Genomic DNA, 15,453 nt, shown 5'->3' on the forward strand with positions numbered 1-15,453 from the left:
AAGCCGTTAGAAACAATAGCAAAATGGGGATGACGCCAGATGTCGACATGCATTTGTTAAACCCCAAAGTTGAACTCTCATAACTGCCTTTATCCCAGGCTCGGACTGGCATCTGCCAAATCTGGCAAATGCCAGATGGGCCAGCCCAGTTGTGGGCCACAGATAGCCTTATATTGCGGTGCAGATGTTGAAGAAAAACGGGGCCTGCCCAAACAAAATTGCCAGGGTCGAATTTTGTTCCCAGTCCGACCCTGCTTTATCCTGATGAGTTATCTTTTCTTTACCATACTGCTCTTCGTTCTTCGGCAACAGAGAACTCGACTGTATTGGCCGACAGACACAGGATCCAAAACAATAGAAATGTAACTGCAAAGTGGGTGACAGATGGTATCTGAATTGTTCTACGATTACATGTTGCTTACCAAATTGTTGGCATCATACATTATAATTTCCCCAATGGTGGCACTGCCGGGGTAAGCCAGGTAGGAGTTGGAATGATTGATAGAAAGAGCACAGAGACCTGCAGGAGGAGAGAAGATTTAGGTTTATCAAGGAGAAAGAATGACTAACTAATGGTTTGTGGAAAACAATGGTAGTGTCAGCCAAGGAACACAACCATCAGTTTGTAATAAGACTGTTGAACCCCTCCAGTAGTAAACAGGAGCAGGACATGAACACATCTACATTATGTGAACATAATTGACCTTTTGATTTATTGGGATAACAGAAACAAGCTGAGAAAAAAACAAAGGCATGTTATCACGTTATGTTAATTAAAAATTACTCAACAACCACTCATCCAAAAACCTTCATGGTTGACACCACACTTCCTAGGGTTCTCACACCCACCAAACTTGAAGACCGGTCCGAAAGACAAAAAGACAGACAGAGGCACAGTGATTTCTCCATTTTAGGTAGATAAACCTACACCTTTATACAAAGTCAGACAACATGTCTTCCTGGTTAATTTGAAAGCCTTCACCTGAGAATTTTCTTTACCACCTGTCTGCTTGTCTTTTTGCTCTTTCTTGCCCCGGTAGACGTCTTCCTATGATGCAATTAACTTGGTGAGTACAGTGTTATTATTTCACATAGGAATGATGGAGAACAGTTCAGCAAGTTGTAATTAGCTGGATTTTTCCCGTTAGATGTTGTTTCAGTCACTGCACCACAGAAAAGGCGTATATGGGGGTGAACCATGTGTTAGCCGTTCCTTTGTCTTGGCACAACAGCTTACCTGAGGGGTTGGACGGAGTGTTAAGCAGAGTCTTGAGCAGCTTCATGTCTTTGATGTTGTGGATATAAATGGACTCTTCAAGGCACACCACGAGTCTCTGCAAGACACAGCAGCCCTCAGGTCATCATACTGTTCAGCAACTGTGTCGTGTCAGTGAAAACATACTCCATGTCACAACATCTAAATTGTTCACAATCATTTCCTCACAGCTGCAGTTTCACATGACTTCTGCACATTTACTTGGTTTAGTTGGAGGCAGCAGGATCAGGGGGAGACCAGTGTTGAATTTGTGTGTATTGCCCATTAGGAAAGAAAATACACAAGTGCAATTCATTCTTTAAAAACAAAATGTTTAACTTTACTTTAATTGATGTTGGGGATTTTTTTTAACAAGTAAATACTAATGTTATTACTCATCGAAATTTTTGATTACAATTTTTTTTTAGGTCTGCTCAATGAATTCAGCTTTGGGGCTGCCGGGGCACCGCACATGTGCCATCTATTGACTGACACTGCTTCAAATATTACATTTCTGTCAACAGTCTGCCTGTTGTGTCTTGACAAAGAGCTTACAGGTCCTTTGTTGTAACCAAACACATGAACCCCTGTAATTTCAGAGAATACTGAGAGCGGTAAAGTTGAATAAGATGTACCTAGTGATATTATATTGACATTAGAAATTTTTTATTTGTTCCTGGCCAACAGGTGGAATTTTAGGTAGATCGATTAGTGGCTAACTATTTTTCTACTAATCCCTGAGCTTTTCATACAAAGCCTAGATTTTGAGACCTTATTATAATGCACTCTGTGGATATACGTTTATTTACATTTAAGATACACTGATTGTGCAGGAGTATTAATTAGTGCCCACAATGAGTGACCTTTGTTGCTTTAAAGGGGACCCTTTGATAACCTGAGTTAGTAAGTTAGTTAGTTAGTTAGTGTACCTCCGCTAAGGAAGTTATGTTTGTTTTTCATCAGGACTACACAAAAACTACTGAAGAGTTTCCATGAAACTTGGTAAAAGGATGGAACATTTGCCAAGAAATAACCCATCGAATGTTGCCGCAGGTATGAACAAAGGGACAAATCCAGGAGTGTTTTTTTAATCATTTTCTTTCACATTACAAGATAGGGCAATTTTACATTTTCACTCATCCCCCAGGGAATAATACATGGATCTTGATGAAAAAAATCAGGTGTATTTAGGGGACTGATCTATGACTGTGTGCAATTTAATGCAGATCCAAATAAAAATCTGGATCTAGTAGATGTAAATGTGGTTTCATAACGGGACTGTTGGGCCTTGGCAGAGGTAGGCACTGCCAATCTGAGTGCCAATCTAGTTAGTTTTTGTTTTTGTCCTCTCAGCCACAAATTATATCTCTCTCATCTCAAGCAACACTTGGCACATCGTTCTCTTGGCGTTAAGTTGGAAGAGACTGAAGTAAGAGATATTTTTATAAAGTTACCAAATTCACAAATTCACTGACCTCCATTCTGAATTCCAATGTATATTAACGCTGTTTTTCCACACCAGAAACAAAAATGTACTTGTCTACTGAATCCTCTACTGGTCAATCTAGTTGGTTTGCCAATGTTTAAAAACAGTTAGTTAGTAAGTTAGTTAGTTAGATAGTTAGTTGGGCTACATATACACTACTGGTGTTTGATGTCAGTGCTTGTTAATGTGTCCTTCATTTATCTATTAACTTTATACAAAGTTCAGTAAATAGAATAAACCTGAATTTTAGAATTTGCTGTGACCACCTTTGCCTTTAAAACAGCACAAGTTCTCCTCAGTACACCTGCAAACAGTTTCTCAAGGTATGAGTTATCTCGGTTGCTTAATTGAAATATGGCAAAGAGAACCGGAAGATGACTCTCGTCGCTGCTGTGGACCATTCTCTGGAGATCCAAGACACTCGGGTCTACCAAGAAGGGATCTGTATACTCTGTGACTACTTGACTGTGTGTGGATGTGAGACGGACAATGTGGAAAAATAGATTTTAATACGCTTTCTAAAATTGACTCCCTCTACGTCACAAAATTATTGATCATGCCTCGTACATGGCATGTAGGTTGTTCCAAGTGTCTTGGAGAAGTTGCCAAAGTTGTTCTGTGGATTGTTATCCTAATATTTATCATCAGCATTACATTTGTATTTTTCTTATCATAATTATCATTATGATTATTATTGTTATTATTAACAATGTCATTGGATCTATAAGTGTCAGTATTATTATTGCAATTATAAGAATTAGTCTGATAGAGCTTAAAGCAATGGTTATACAACTGTTCTCTCTCTTCTCCCCTCTTTCCTCCCACCTCTCCTCTCTTCCCCATTTCTTTTATCTCACCCAAACCGGTCACGGCAGATGTTCCACCCACAACTTAGTCCGGCTCTGTTGATTTCTTCCTGTTAAAATAGAGGGTTTTTTCTCCAGGGTTTGTGCTGCTCATTGTGGGAACTGTTGGGTTTCTCTGTAATATTGTGAGGTCTCCACCTCACTATGTATAGTGCGTTGAGATAATGTGTGTTGTGATTTGGTGCTATACAAATTAAATTGAATTGAACTGAATTGATTTAAGTTTGTCTCGGTGTCTTCTGTCCCACACTGATGCCATGATGGTGAGAACAGAGAGGTCTGTGGGGGCCAGACATCTGTTGCTGTATGATTGTATGTTTGGGCTCATTTATCACTGCAGAATAAATCTGGGACTGATCAGACGCTACCTGATGAGACTGTGTGATGGAAAAGAATCTAATCAACTGAAATGCCTCAAACTTAAGCTTGTTACTGTGTAATGAATAATTACAGACCTTACAAATAGATTTTAAATCAAGGCACTTCTACAAGGTGGGGCCAAAGAATTAGGTTATAATGCAGACTTCAATTAAGTCCCTTATCATTTCAAATTGTAATGTGCTTTAGTGGTACATGCATACAAATAAATGCGTAATCAAACAACCACAAAACACATTGACCCTGGAGCCTTTGGGGCCCCTGAGGGTCAGTGACGCTGGAGCCACTTTTCCCATTGCATAACCAGGCTTGATATCGGTGTAGAAAAATGCTCACGATGACAATATTAACATGTTTGGCATGTTTAACTCCTTATAACCAGGTGATATTAACCATATTCACCATCACAGTTTACTCATCATGCTCATTATAAAAAACATTACATTATTTTAAAATATTAAAATAGAAAATAAAACCCCCTACAAAATGAAGTTGATCAAGATGATGGTTGAGGAACATTGAGATGCGGGTCACATCAACTCAGGTTGTGGATGTTGTGGTAGTGAGCTCTCTCTCTACAGTGCACAATCACCTGATCGTTACACACTGGATCTGTTCAGAATAGGGTATCATGGTTTGCTATGTATTTGCATGCAAGCTTGTAAAGCAGTTTGTGTGTGAGTAAGCAAAGGCAGCAGTTCAGGTAAAGGCTCTGGTTCATTTCAATTGTCTCAGCTCATCTCTAAAAGGTCACATCCGTAGGGTGAAGAAGACAGATTGATGGACAAGACGGTTGAACAACACAAAAATACGGGAGCTTTGTCAAATCTGATACAGCTTGATTATGGCCACATCTATATCATATTATTATATGCTTGTCCACTGTGATCCCACCATTTCTTCATATGTGGCTTAGTAGCATGGTAGAAATAATATGTATATATTAGAAATAATTCTGTTTCAACATTTTAGTCCATGTTCCTAAACCTTATTTCCTTAGTTGTTAGAATGCCAAAGGACAAATCACTGATGCTGATGATTAATTGCGTCTTCTTTTGATATGCGCAGCATGTTAGTGGGGGTATGCTACACCCCCAAACACCCATTGGTGTCAATGCAGCTGTATTATATTCAGCATCTAAAGAGTTTAAAATCTAAAGATGATTGTTTCTTTTGATTAACCTTTACCAAAAGCAAAAACACAAGTGCAAGGAATGGATTAAAGAGTGTGATTATCTCCTCATGAATAACCAGTAAATACCATCTAACTACTACTATTTCTAAAGCATTTCATTAGCTTACTACAGATAACAGCTAATGTTTAACAAAAAAAGTCCCAATATTAACAGCACATACACTGATTTTCCCCACTGTGTGAGAGCCAGTCCTGGATGCTACAACATTAAAGTTGAGTATTGTCTTACTTGAGTGAGGCTATTTGTGAAAGATTGTTGGATTACACAGGCTGACCCATACAGATAGATGCATGTTTAACAACAGCCACTACGTTGGTCTGAATGTGGGTATTGTGGCTCTGTGTGTGACTCTGAAACACGGCTGCTCACCTGTCTGTTGAGCTTGACAGCAAGGATGTTGTCGGGGTAACTGTAGTTGCAGATCTCTGTCCCTTTCTTGAAGTGGTAGACGTTCATTCGCTGCGGCATTGCGGTGCTCACCACGACTACCAGACTGCTGGAGAACAGACGCTCCACGATGTAAACATCTGGAGTCTCTACTGGTGAAGAACAGAAGCAGAGAGACAGTCAGTCAGTAATAAGTAGTTCTTGTCAAACTGATGTAAGTTCAAATTACTGATAAGTTTGGTTCTAATTACTTATTTGATGCAAAAATCATTTGAGACTGACTCTTGATTTGTCAGGCAGGTGCCACCACAGTCTTATGACAACAAAAACAATCATCTGCAGCCAGAAAGCCATTTTCCTTTCTTTCCTGCAGTTGCAAGACATCTGCAACTGCAAACAATGGCAGTTATTACTCTTTGTACGATGACATTTTCATCCATGGAAATTATTTCCAGAGCCTACCATTTTATTTGCATGATATCTTACTATGTTAAGTCTATGGGTCACGTGTGAACATGTGGGTGGAGCCTGCTGGAGAAACACTGTGAATATGTGCAGTTGACTGGGATCACAGGAGCAAACCCAGAAACTATTTGAAAGTCTCCAATATATTGTATTTTAAAATGTAGCATTAACTAATGGCTTGTTGATAACCAACAATTTCGTAAGTGATAATGTTTTACCATGACTGTACTCCTGCTAAAGTTCTTGTATCAGCTGCTAATGACTTTTGTCTGCTCATAATGGATAACTGTAGCCTAATGCTTTTTACAAAAATGTAGTATCCTTCTTAATTATTTCTATTGTAGTAATATCATTTTTTTTTATCACAGCAGGATGTCTATCAACATCTGTCAAATAGACTGCCAATGAAAACTAGCTTTTCAGCTAACCCAGGTGCATTTACATTTGTGTGAATGTTTAATACATTGTCTCTTTTCAAATAGATAAAATAAACAAAACTAGAAAACCTGTTTTTTGGCCTTACGTAGAGTCAGCGATTGTTACTGGAGTGAGCAAAATCTTTGAGTCCAGTGTCTAGTTCTCATGATAAATCAACAGTTGAACCCTTTACAGTGTTGCAAGTGTACATCACTTGTACTGTTTTCCAAGTTTTTGGTATCTCTAGTTGGGTGAATTACCCTGTTTACGTATTTTTGGACTAAGGCTGCCAATAATTTCAAATACATTACATCGTCACAGCCATGATGTTTGTAATGTTTTGCATCATAACATTCTGCTAGTTAGCCAAAATGCTTCAAGTGCTCCTTTCGGTTCAATAAATGCAGCTGAACTTCAATATTTAGTTGATGTTGAAAATTAAAAGAAGGCTGTCTGACTCCTGCCAAAAGCTTCCTGCCACTGAGAACCCACACAAACACTCCTCTGCACACATATTATACTAATTATCAAAGAACAGCTGAGATGCAGCTTCTTTTTTCTTAAAGCAGAGCTGTTGTGCTGTTGTTATTTAAAGAGCTGTGCTAATTTAAGGATAAAAAGGAAGGATGATGAAATTGAGGGTCAAATCTGACACCAAGGTTTTATCTATTTAATTTCCTGTTCTCCTGCGGCTGGTTTTCTGTTACTTTATGTTTCTTGTGTTTCCCTGTGATCGTTTTGGTTTCTGTTTATTTTTCCCCTTAAAAGACTGAAGTTCTGTTTTTGTTTCCTTTTATTAAATAGGTTGTGTAGGTTAAATATTTTACATATTAAATGTATATTATTGAAATGATATGTTAAAAGTTTCAAACATTTCAGGTTACCTATTTAGTGCCACAGAAGTGGAAAAAAATATGCTGATTTTTCATCAGATCAGATTTTTTAGTTCTCAGACATACAGATATACAGACATATAGGCTTCCGCCAACAGACATGAGCACCTTGTTATTACAGTAAGCACAACCTTGTGTGAGCATCCAGCCACTGAAACACTAAAACAACCCAACTGCTTCTGTTTACATGCACGGAAATATTCCCTCTCTCACCCAGTTATTCGTGTAGCTTGGTTGTGTCAGCATACATTGATCTTAATTATGCTGAGCTCTAATTCTGATGCGGAACTCTGATTTAGCAGAAACTTGGTTAAGATGTCAGGCTTCCTCCCACATTAAACTGGTGACTGTAGTTGTGTTTCCAACTAAATGCTGTGCGGCTCTTGCACATTTGTAGAAGTCTGCAGACCCATGAGAGTATTCTTAAGATGGCAAGATGATTAAAGAACTCCAGTCATTCTTCTGTAACTCTGGTGCATCACTGCAGCCTCACTAGTGTACAGATGTATGCAAATGTTTGGGCATTATTACAGAGATCATTTAGTTCCTTTGTATTACAAGTAAGCTACTCTTGCTTCGACCACACAGGTTTACTCGCACCAACAGAAACACTGTTTCATGGAAACAGTTTTAAAACCTTAAGTCTCTCGAACCAAAAAAAGTACTTTGTCTGCCACAACTGTCCCCTCCCTTATTTGCGAAGCACAGCAGCTCCTAAACACACAACCAGAAGCACAAATGAATAAAGTTACCCTATGTAAAGGGACGCCAACAATTAAACAAGCCAGCTAGCTGCCATGCAGACTGACTGTCGCATCTCATCCTCAGGTCAGTGCTCCTGTCAGTGTCCGAGCCTCTAAAACCCTGTAAATGTGTGTTTTTAAACCTTAGCGCATTCTACAGCGGACCTGTACAGCGGCAAGCAGGGATAGCACCATTAGCATAGCTGTGCCATGTGTACAGTAGCACATACATTTTTTTAAAAGGTGTACTTGTTTGTGCACACAGAAAAATGCTGGGTTATTGTATCTACCTAAATGCAGGGTTGAGCCTGGGGGGCTTTTTTTCGGGGTTATTTGAAGGGAGTTGTGTAGTTTTGGTGTAACCCAGCAGCTGGTTTAGAGGTTGGAAAGACATGTAATACATATCCACCAATTGCTGTGTCAACTCTGCCTTAAGAGGGAAGCATCAACTGCATGATTAAAAAAACATTAATATTTTGTAATTTAACTGTTAAGTAGTGTAGTATGGGGGTAGTAGTAGTGCCACTCATCAGAAGATCGCTGGTTCAATCCCCAGCGCCTTTTGTCTGCATGCTGAAGTATCCTTTGTCAAGACACTGAACGCCGTGCCATGTATGAATTATGTGTATCCAACATTTGGGTTTATATGAACCAACAGTTGGAGAGAATATCCAACACATCTTGTAGAGTTAAACGAATAACCCATTTTGCTGTGGTTCGTCCAACAGTTACCAAGCGGTGGATAAAAACGATCCAAATTATGTTGTTTTCAACCACTCTGCATTTTGTGGGTGTGGTGTAACAGCACAGTGGTGGGCAGGTGATAGGTGTAGTTTAAGACAACATCCACATTAATACGTTTTCATTTTTAAGACTGAGTTTTAAAAAGTGGAACTATTACTTGCAGTAAGTGTTAGCAGCCTGCATTCAACTGCCAGCAGCATTTCCCAAATTCTCCAATTTAGGGACACAAAACTCCAGAGTAGTGTGGACGACAGACGTAAAAATAGCAAAAGTAATGCATTTAGAAAAGCATCAGTGTGTGTGTGTGTGTGTGTGTGTGTGTGTGTGTGTGTGTGTATATGTCTCCAAAAGACTTCACAGGACAGAAGAGGGGTGGGAATTAGTGCATTCACCCGGGAGTCATGTTTACGTCACTGCCGATTGGAGCTTGCTTTATAAAAGTCTGAAAGGCAAACACTTTCACAGGGAGGGACTCACATTAACATGAAGGTGCTCCCAGACCATCTACCAAAACAAAGAACAGAGAACCTAGGATTACAACCCACGCAGATGGAGTGTGACTTCATTCGCTGCTCAGGACAACATTACTCCACTGTATCTTTGCAGAGAAAATAGTTGTTGGCTGCCCTATTCATGTTTAAAATCTCATGTGTATGAGCTTTAATAAGAGCTGTCTACTGTATTAGACAATAGACAAATTATTCACTGACAAACAATGTGACCAGGGTTTGACGTATTTTCACATTATCACTGTTCCTTTTAGGGAAACCTGAGGAGAGCTTATCCACAGCGGACAGGTCGTCTGTGTGGGGACAGATGAGCTGTTACAACAGCTCAGTTTACAAAAAAGCATAATGTCACATGAACCAGAATGAATAAAAATTAATAATCCACCAGAGAATCTGATGAATGATTGTGGTGCTCATGCTGTCATCAAATATTGAAGGCGAGAAATGGAACGGATTACAAGTCAAATTTCAGCATACCATTCAGCGGGTTGCACAATTTTTTTTTTAAAGAATCTGTTATAAAAGGTTTAAACTTAAATTTGGGTATGGATGGATGCTTAGGCCATACTGATACAAAGTGCAGATTCACAACACTTACCACTCTCATGGATGCAGTCCAGTTTTTCCACCATGGTCAGAGAAAACAGCTTGTAGCCAGCCTTTGTTCCCAAAGCCAGTGACCTGCAGTGTGCGAACACACACACGCACGCATGCACGCACATGCACGCACACACACAAACACACACAACCACACGCACACACACACACACGCACACACACGCACACACACACACACACACACAAAGTAAAGCTCCAGTTTTTCTCAGTATTTCAGTATCAAACATTCTTAGCATGAATGACTGAATCTGCCTCTGTACTGGAAAAACAGGGACAATTTGACATGACAAGATGTGAGCTGATTTGTGGTGCATTCGGTTGCACATTATCACTCTGTCTTGGCGGCTCCTTTCTGTAGGGAACCCTAGTGGTGAAATGTGCCATGATAAACAAGAGTCGGGATCTTGTGATCAGATGGGTCTAAAAATAAGTTATGTTTGGGTTTACAATTAAAGTCTCTACTTGCTTCACTTTTGATTTTCTGCTGAAGCTTTCAGTTTTAGTGGAGATGCAGCAGTTCGGGTGTAACCAAGTGTGGAATTTCAGTCACATGGTAGCAGGTAAATGATAATTGGGAACATGTACAGATGCAGTTAGTAAGTTAAAGGAGTATTCCACTGAGTACTGCTCAGCCTGCATGAACCTCCTCATCAGGGTTATCTCAGTGTGGGCTTGACACCTTAATGTCTTTTTAAAATAATGCATAAAGATGTGGAATAGGGTTCGAAAGAAGTGTGTTTGGAAGATGCAATTGAGTTGCATTATGGGAAGCAGTGTGTGTTGACATACTTATGTTTGTAAAGTCAATAATGAACTTTAACACTAAAACAACAGTGTTTGAGAAGACATGGCGTCCTGCAAACACAAGGACTGAGAGTGGAGAGTCAGCACTGTTAGTGAAACATCAGAAATCAGAAACAAACATGTGCTAAAGTATCCTGCCGCTTCCTTTTCCTGTACTGATGCTTTGGTGTCACACCTGGCAAGTATTGCCGTGCTATGGTTGAGGCCGTGTTCTAGTCCAAAACCAGCTAAGAGATCGCAACGTGATTGGTTGTACACTCTTCTTCTTCATATTTAATGGCGGTTGGCAACCAGCGTATTAGAAGCATTAACAGCACCTTCTGCTTCGGAGATTTTCCTTTTCTCTGACAGTGGCAGATATTAAAATGTGGCAGAAAAGCGAAAGAAGAGTGGTAGATGTAGTGACTTTTTTATTGTATTGCTGTCATTTTGATAGGTTTGAAAGAAGTTGTCATTTGATGTTAAATGTAGTGTACAACGACCATAACCATAACCATAATCACAACCCTAATCCTGACCAAATGAAACGCACCATTTAAATGCTTAAAAACTGTAAATTCAAAGGAAAATTTATGAGATGTTACGTCGTTGCCTGCCATCTTTTGAATTCCAGGAGACGTGACAACAAGCGGTGGACAAAAGAACAAGCTCACTTTTATCTGGTTGTTGGTGCCATGTTCTTGGTCGCAGACATACCTCAGTATTTCCGTTAAAAATGATTTTGTTGATTATCTTTTGATTGATAAACAAATTGTATGTTGGAAAATAGTGAAAGGCCTTCAGACGTCTGTGAGACATAACTTTGGTCAGACATAATTTACATCGTACACAATGTAAACAATATTAAAGATTAAAATATGTATTTGTCATTAAATTCTCAGACAGTGGCCATAAAAGGAGATTACATGATTTGATCACGTGAAGTTGCCTGATGAAGTATGACATCATTTTGCATGATATGGCATGACATTTTGGCCCTTTTCCACCTGCACAAAATTAAAAACATTAGAAACATCCTATGTCAAAAGGATGCTGAAAAACTAGTCCATTCATTTGTAACTTCTAGACTGGACTACTGTAATTCATTGCCCAAACAAGTCTGTGAAAAGCCTCCAGTTAATCCAAAATGCTGCAGCACGAGTTCTAACAGGAACTAGAAAGATCATATTCCTCCAGTGTTAGCATCTCTCCATTGGCTTCCTGTAAAATTCAGAATAGAATTCAAAATCCTTCTCCTCACCCACAAATCCCTTAATAATCAGGCTCCATCATATCTTACAGAGCTCATAGTTCCATATCATCCCAATAGATCACTTGGCTCTTTAAACTCAGGACTACCTTCTGTTCCCAGAGTCTGTAAGAGTAGAATGGGAGGCAGAGCCTTCAGCCACCAGGCTCCTCTCCTCTGGAACCAGATCCCAGTTTGTGTCAAGGAGGCAGACTTTAATAAAGCTTATAGTTAGAGCTGCTCAGGTGTTTACTGAACCATCTCTTAGTTATAATGCTATATTGGCCTAGGCCTCTCTCTCTGTTATTATTAGTATTATTATTCAGGATTATTATTCAGTTTGGGCTCAGGATGCAGACACCCTCTCCACATTGTCATTATGAGAACCAGTCTGACTTGAAGCTTAAATATAACTGTTACACAACTGTTCGATGGTCTCTCTTTCTTCTTTCGGATCATAATTACCTCCGCCAAGTTTGTTTGTTTGTTTGTCAGCAAAGATTCCTGAACAGATTCCCACGAAACTTGTTGGAAGAATGGGACATAGGCCAAAAACATAACCCATTCCATTTTAGGGCAGAATAAAAGTGATATCTATGAGTGTGTGCAATTCGGTGTGTCTTGATAGAAATTATGGTGGACTGTCGGGCCTTGGTGGAGGTATGCGCTCTACTGAGTGCCATTCGAGTTTCTCTTTCTCTATGATTTGAAAACATCATGACACAAACACGCCATCCAGAGAATGATGCTGAGGTAAAGATTTCCACAGGGTGACACATCTGTTAACATCCACCTTAGGAGCCCCTCATTTGATGTCTCGTTAAACTTTCTGACTCTCTTCCCTGCTCTTATACGCAGAGTCAAACAGACGACATTTGACCTGTTTAAGATGCCATTTCTTTACTTAACACAATTAATTTTCTTAATGACCACCTGTGCCTTTATTCCTTGCTGTAAGACCTCTACATTCCTGTCTTGTCCCATCCTGTGTCCTAACAAGAGGGAACCTGCAGAACAACAGATTTTGAAGGCCCCTGCAGAATAAATTGACTGAGGGTCGTGCCATGCACAGCTTTTTCTCTGATTCCCAACCATTCTTTTAAAACAAAGAGCTGATTCCTGTTTTGGGAGAGGGAATGAGACATTGAACAGAGGGAATGAGTTAATTACAGCCAAAGCATAAAAATCATGAGTCTGCATTCCTCTGCTGCCTGAAAACTGTTACTGCCTCATGGGTTGGAGATGAATGTGTTACATGAGGGCATGTTGGCGCATATACTGTATACCCAAACACAAATAAAGAAGTTCAAACTATCTTTCACAATATGCAGCTCTGATCTTTAAGATTAGTGAGCATAGCGACAGGCCTCTGTGTGATGTCCTGTTTTGTATGCAGTGAGTGAGCTTATTAAACATATTCTTAATTATGTGGTTTGACAAATGGGCTGGTTGTTCAGTATTTCTGCTTGAAATAGACAGAAACTTGATTGACCAGATTGGATGCTTCATTTGTTCAGCAGTCTTCTTTTGCTTGTTGTGTAAAGTGGTGTAATGAGATAGTTACACCCTTTGAATTCAAGGTCTCTCCGGGGCACTGAAAACACAAGTTGCAACAGTTGAGCTGCGATTACATTCATCATCATCATCATCATCATCATCCCAAGCAGAGCCGTGATTAAGGCTACTCCAGCAACCCTATCCCTAAATCCATGAAGCTAGTGGACATGCGGAGAAAAGATTTTGTCCACCAGGCGCAAATATATCAGGATTTTGGACCCTAGTTTGAGTTAAGCTAGAAAACACTGAGTCTTGATAACATCAGACCCTTTGTACTTGTCAATCACCTTCCGAGGTTTGTAATGCCGGCCTGGTCAAACTGTGTGACACCAGAGGCCAAGAGTTCGAGTCCCTGGATCCTAAATTTCCCATAATGCACATCAATAGCATATGTTGTTGGACAACAACCCACACACGCAGACACACACACACACACACACCACCCAATGACCTGTAATCATGCACATCTCTCAACCTCCAAACCCCCAGTTTTGTTTTGTTTTCAAAGCAATGGTAACCCCCGATGACATCACTCTGACATCATCAGGGTTCTTTCCTCATACTTTGGCCAGCTCCTCGAGAGCACCAGAAGACAGTATAAAACTGTTCTTACATGCTGAATCGTTTACATCATGTCACGGTAAGTTCACTGATTGGTGGAGTGCCCCTTTAACTGTATGAACGTAAGGTTGTGTGTGGGGTTTTTCTTCAACACGCCTTTGTGTTCTAAGTGTTGAATGACATAGTTGCAGGGCACAGCCAGATGCATTCGACTTATTTGAGGGAGAAACCAAGCAGGTTGAGTGTTGATGACTCAGCCTCTTGTTATCCGCCTGCGTGCGGTGCTTACGTGGAGTCTTGGTTGAAAGAGGCGCAGCCAAACCGGTGCCCCGATCCGTCCGGTCCGCCAGGCCCACCAGCTCCCTCTGCGGTCTCCATCCCGATGCCCAGCGACCTCCTTTCCTCCGTCCGCCCTGGATTGGAGGCCTGGGATCGGCTGCACCTCTTCGCTCGATGTCGGCGGCAGACGGCTCCAATTTGGAAGAAATGTGGACCAGGTGATGTGCGGCTGAGCGGCCGAAGAAGAGCCGTGGATATCCTCAGCCGCAGATGAATAACAACGATGTTTCAGTGCCTGCGGTTTCACAGGTCGGTTATCCAGACCCCGCAGGGGAAAAAAAGAGGAGCAAAAACGAAGCGCAACAAGAACAGCTGACGGCGCTGCGTCACACGTCCGCCTCGTACGATTGGCTGATAGTGAGACTATGTTGTCGCTGGCTACTGCTCTGATTGGTCCCGTTTACGGTAGTGTGTTTTGATTGGCGGAGTGGCCTTTGTTTTTGTCAGTCCATTCATGTGATGTAGTAATATCGCCTACATTCTTTTCGCGGAGAAAGACATACAACCAAACTCTTGTTAAGGAAAATTACAATTAGATTTTTTCTTTGTTATTAAATTCAATAAATCCCAGGTAAAATGGTTTGTAACCTATCTGTTTGTCCCATAACTTTAATGAGACTACATGTCGCCTAAACATGACGCTGTAGAAATACTGATGCGCACCGCTGATGCTCTATTTTTATCAAATTAGCGCAGCTCGTTGACAAGTTGTCTGCCGGATATATCAGAAGATTCCATTCATTCTACAATGTCTTTCTTTGTGTTAAGTGTTTGTACATGTCTGTTTACCCATGGCTATTATAAATAACTGACTTTTGAAAATTAAGTTTTGAATATGATTCTATGTTAAGGGATTCAATTCACAGTTTCAGTACAAAGCGACTTCTACAAGCAGTTTAATCAAATCTATGTCATTTGTTATTAAGTGTTGCACATGTCAAGGGGCCCCAAACCCTCCTGTCTTGTATGGCAGGAATCCAGTCTTCAAAATTCCCACAACAACAACA

General features: G+C 40.3%; 1 protein-coding gene across 3 annotated transcripts in view; it reads right to left on the reverse strand.

The window, feature by feature from the left end:
- wipi1 (WD repeat domain, phosphoinositide interacting 1) overlaps window positions 1-14,757 on the reverse strand; it is a 32,300-nt gene extending 17,543 nt beyond the window's left edge. Inside the window, exons 1-5 of one of the 3 annotated variants that reach the window (XM_035614555.2) lie at window positions 14,397-14,757; window positions 9,938-10,020; window positions 5,551-5,717; window positions 1,238-1,334; window positions 423-520 (exon numbers count right to left, since the gene is read on the reverse strand). In XM_035614555.2, coding sequence (XP_035470448.1) covers window positions 423-520; window positions 1,238-1,334; window positions 5,551-5,717; window positions 9,938-10,020; window positions 14,397-14,485 — 534 coding nt within the window. In that variant the 5' untranslated portion in view covers window positions 14,486-14,757. Of the gene's footprint in view, window positions 1-422; window positions 521-1,237; window positions 1,335-5,550; window positions 5,721-9,307; window positions 9,335-9,937; window positions 10,021-14,396 lie in introns of those variants that run through there. The other 2 variants (XM_035614553.2, XM_035614556.2) reach the window with 2 other exon arrangements.
- Window positions 14,758-15,453: the final 696 nt, after the last annotated feature.

The sequence above is a fragment of the Scophthalmus maximus genome, chromosome 17 (genome assembly GCF_022379125.1).
Source record: "Scophthalmus maximus strain ysfricsl-2021 chromosome 17, ASM2237912v1, whole genome shotgun sequence".
Lineage (NCBI taxonomy): Eukaryota > Metazoa > Chordata > Actinopteri > Pleuronectiformes > Scophthalmidae > Scophthalmus > Scophthalmus maximus.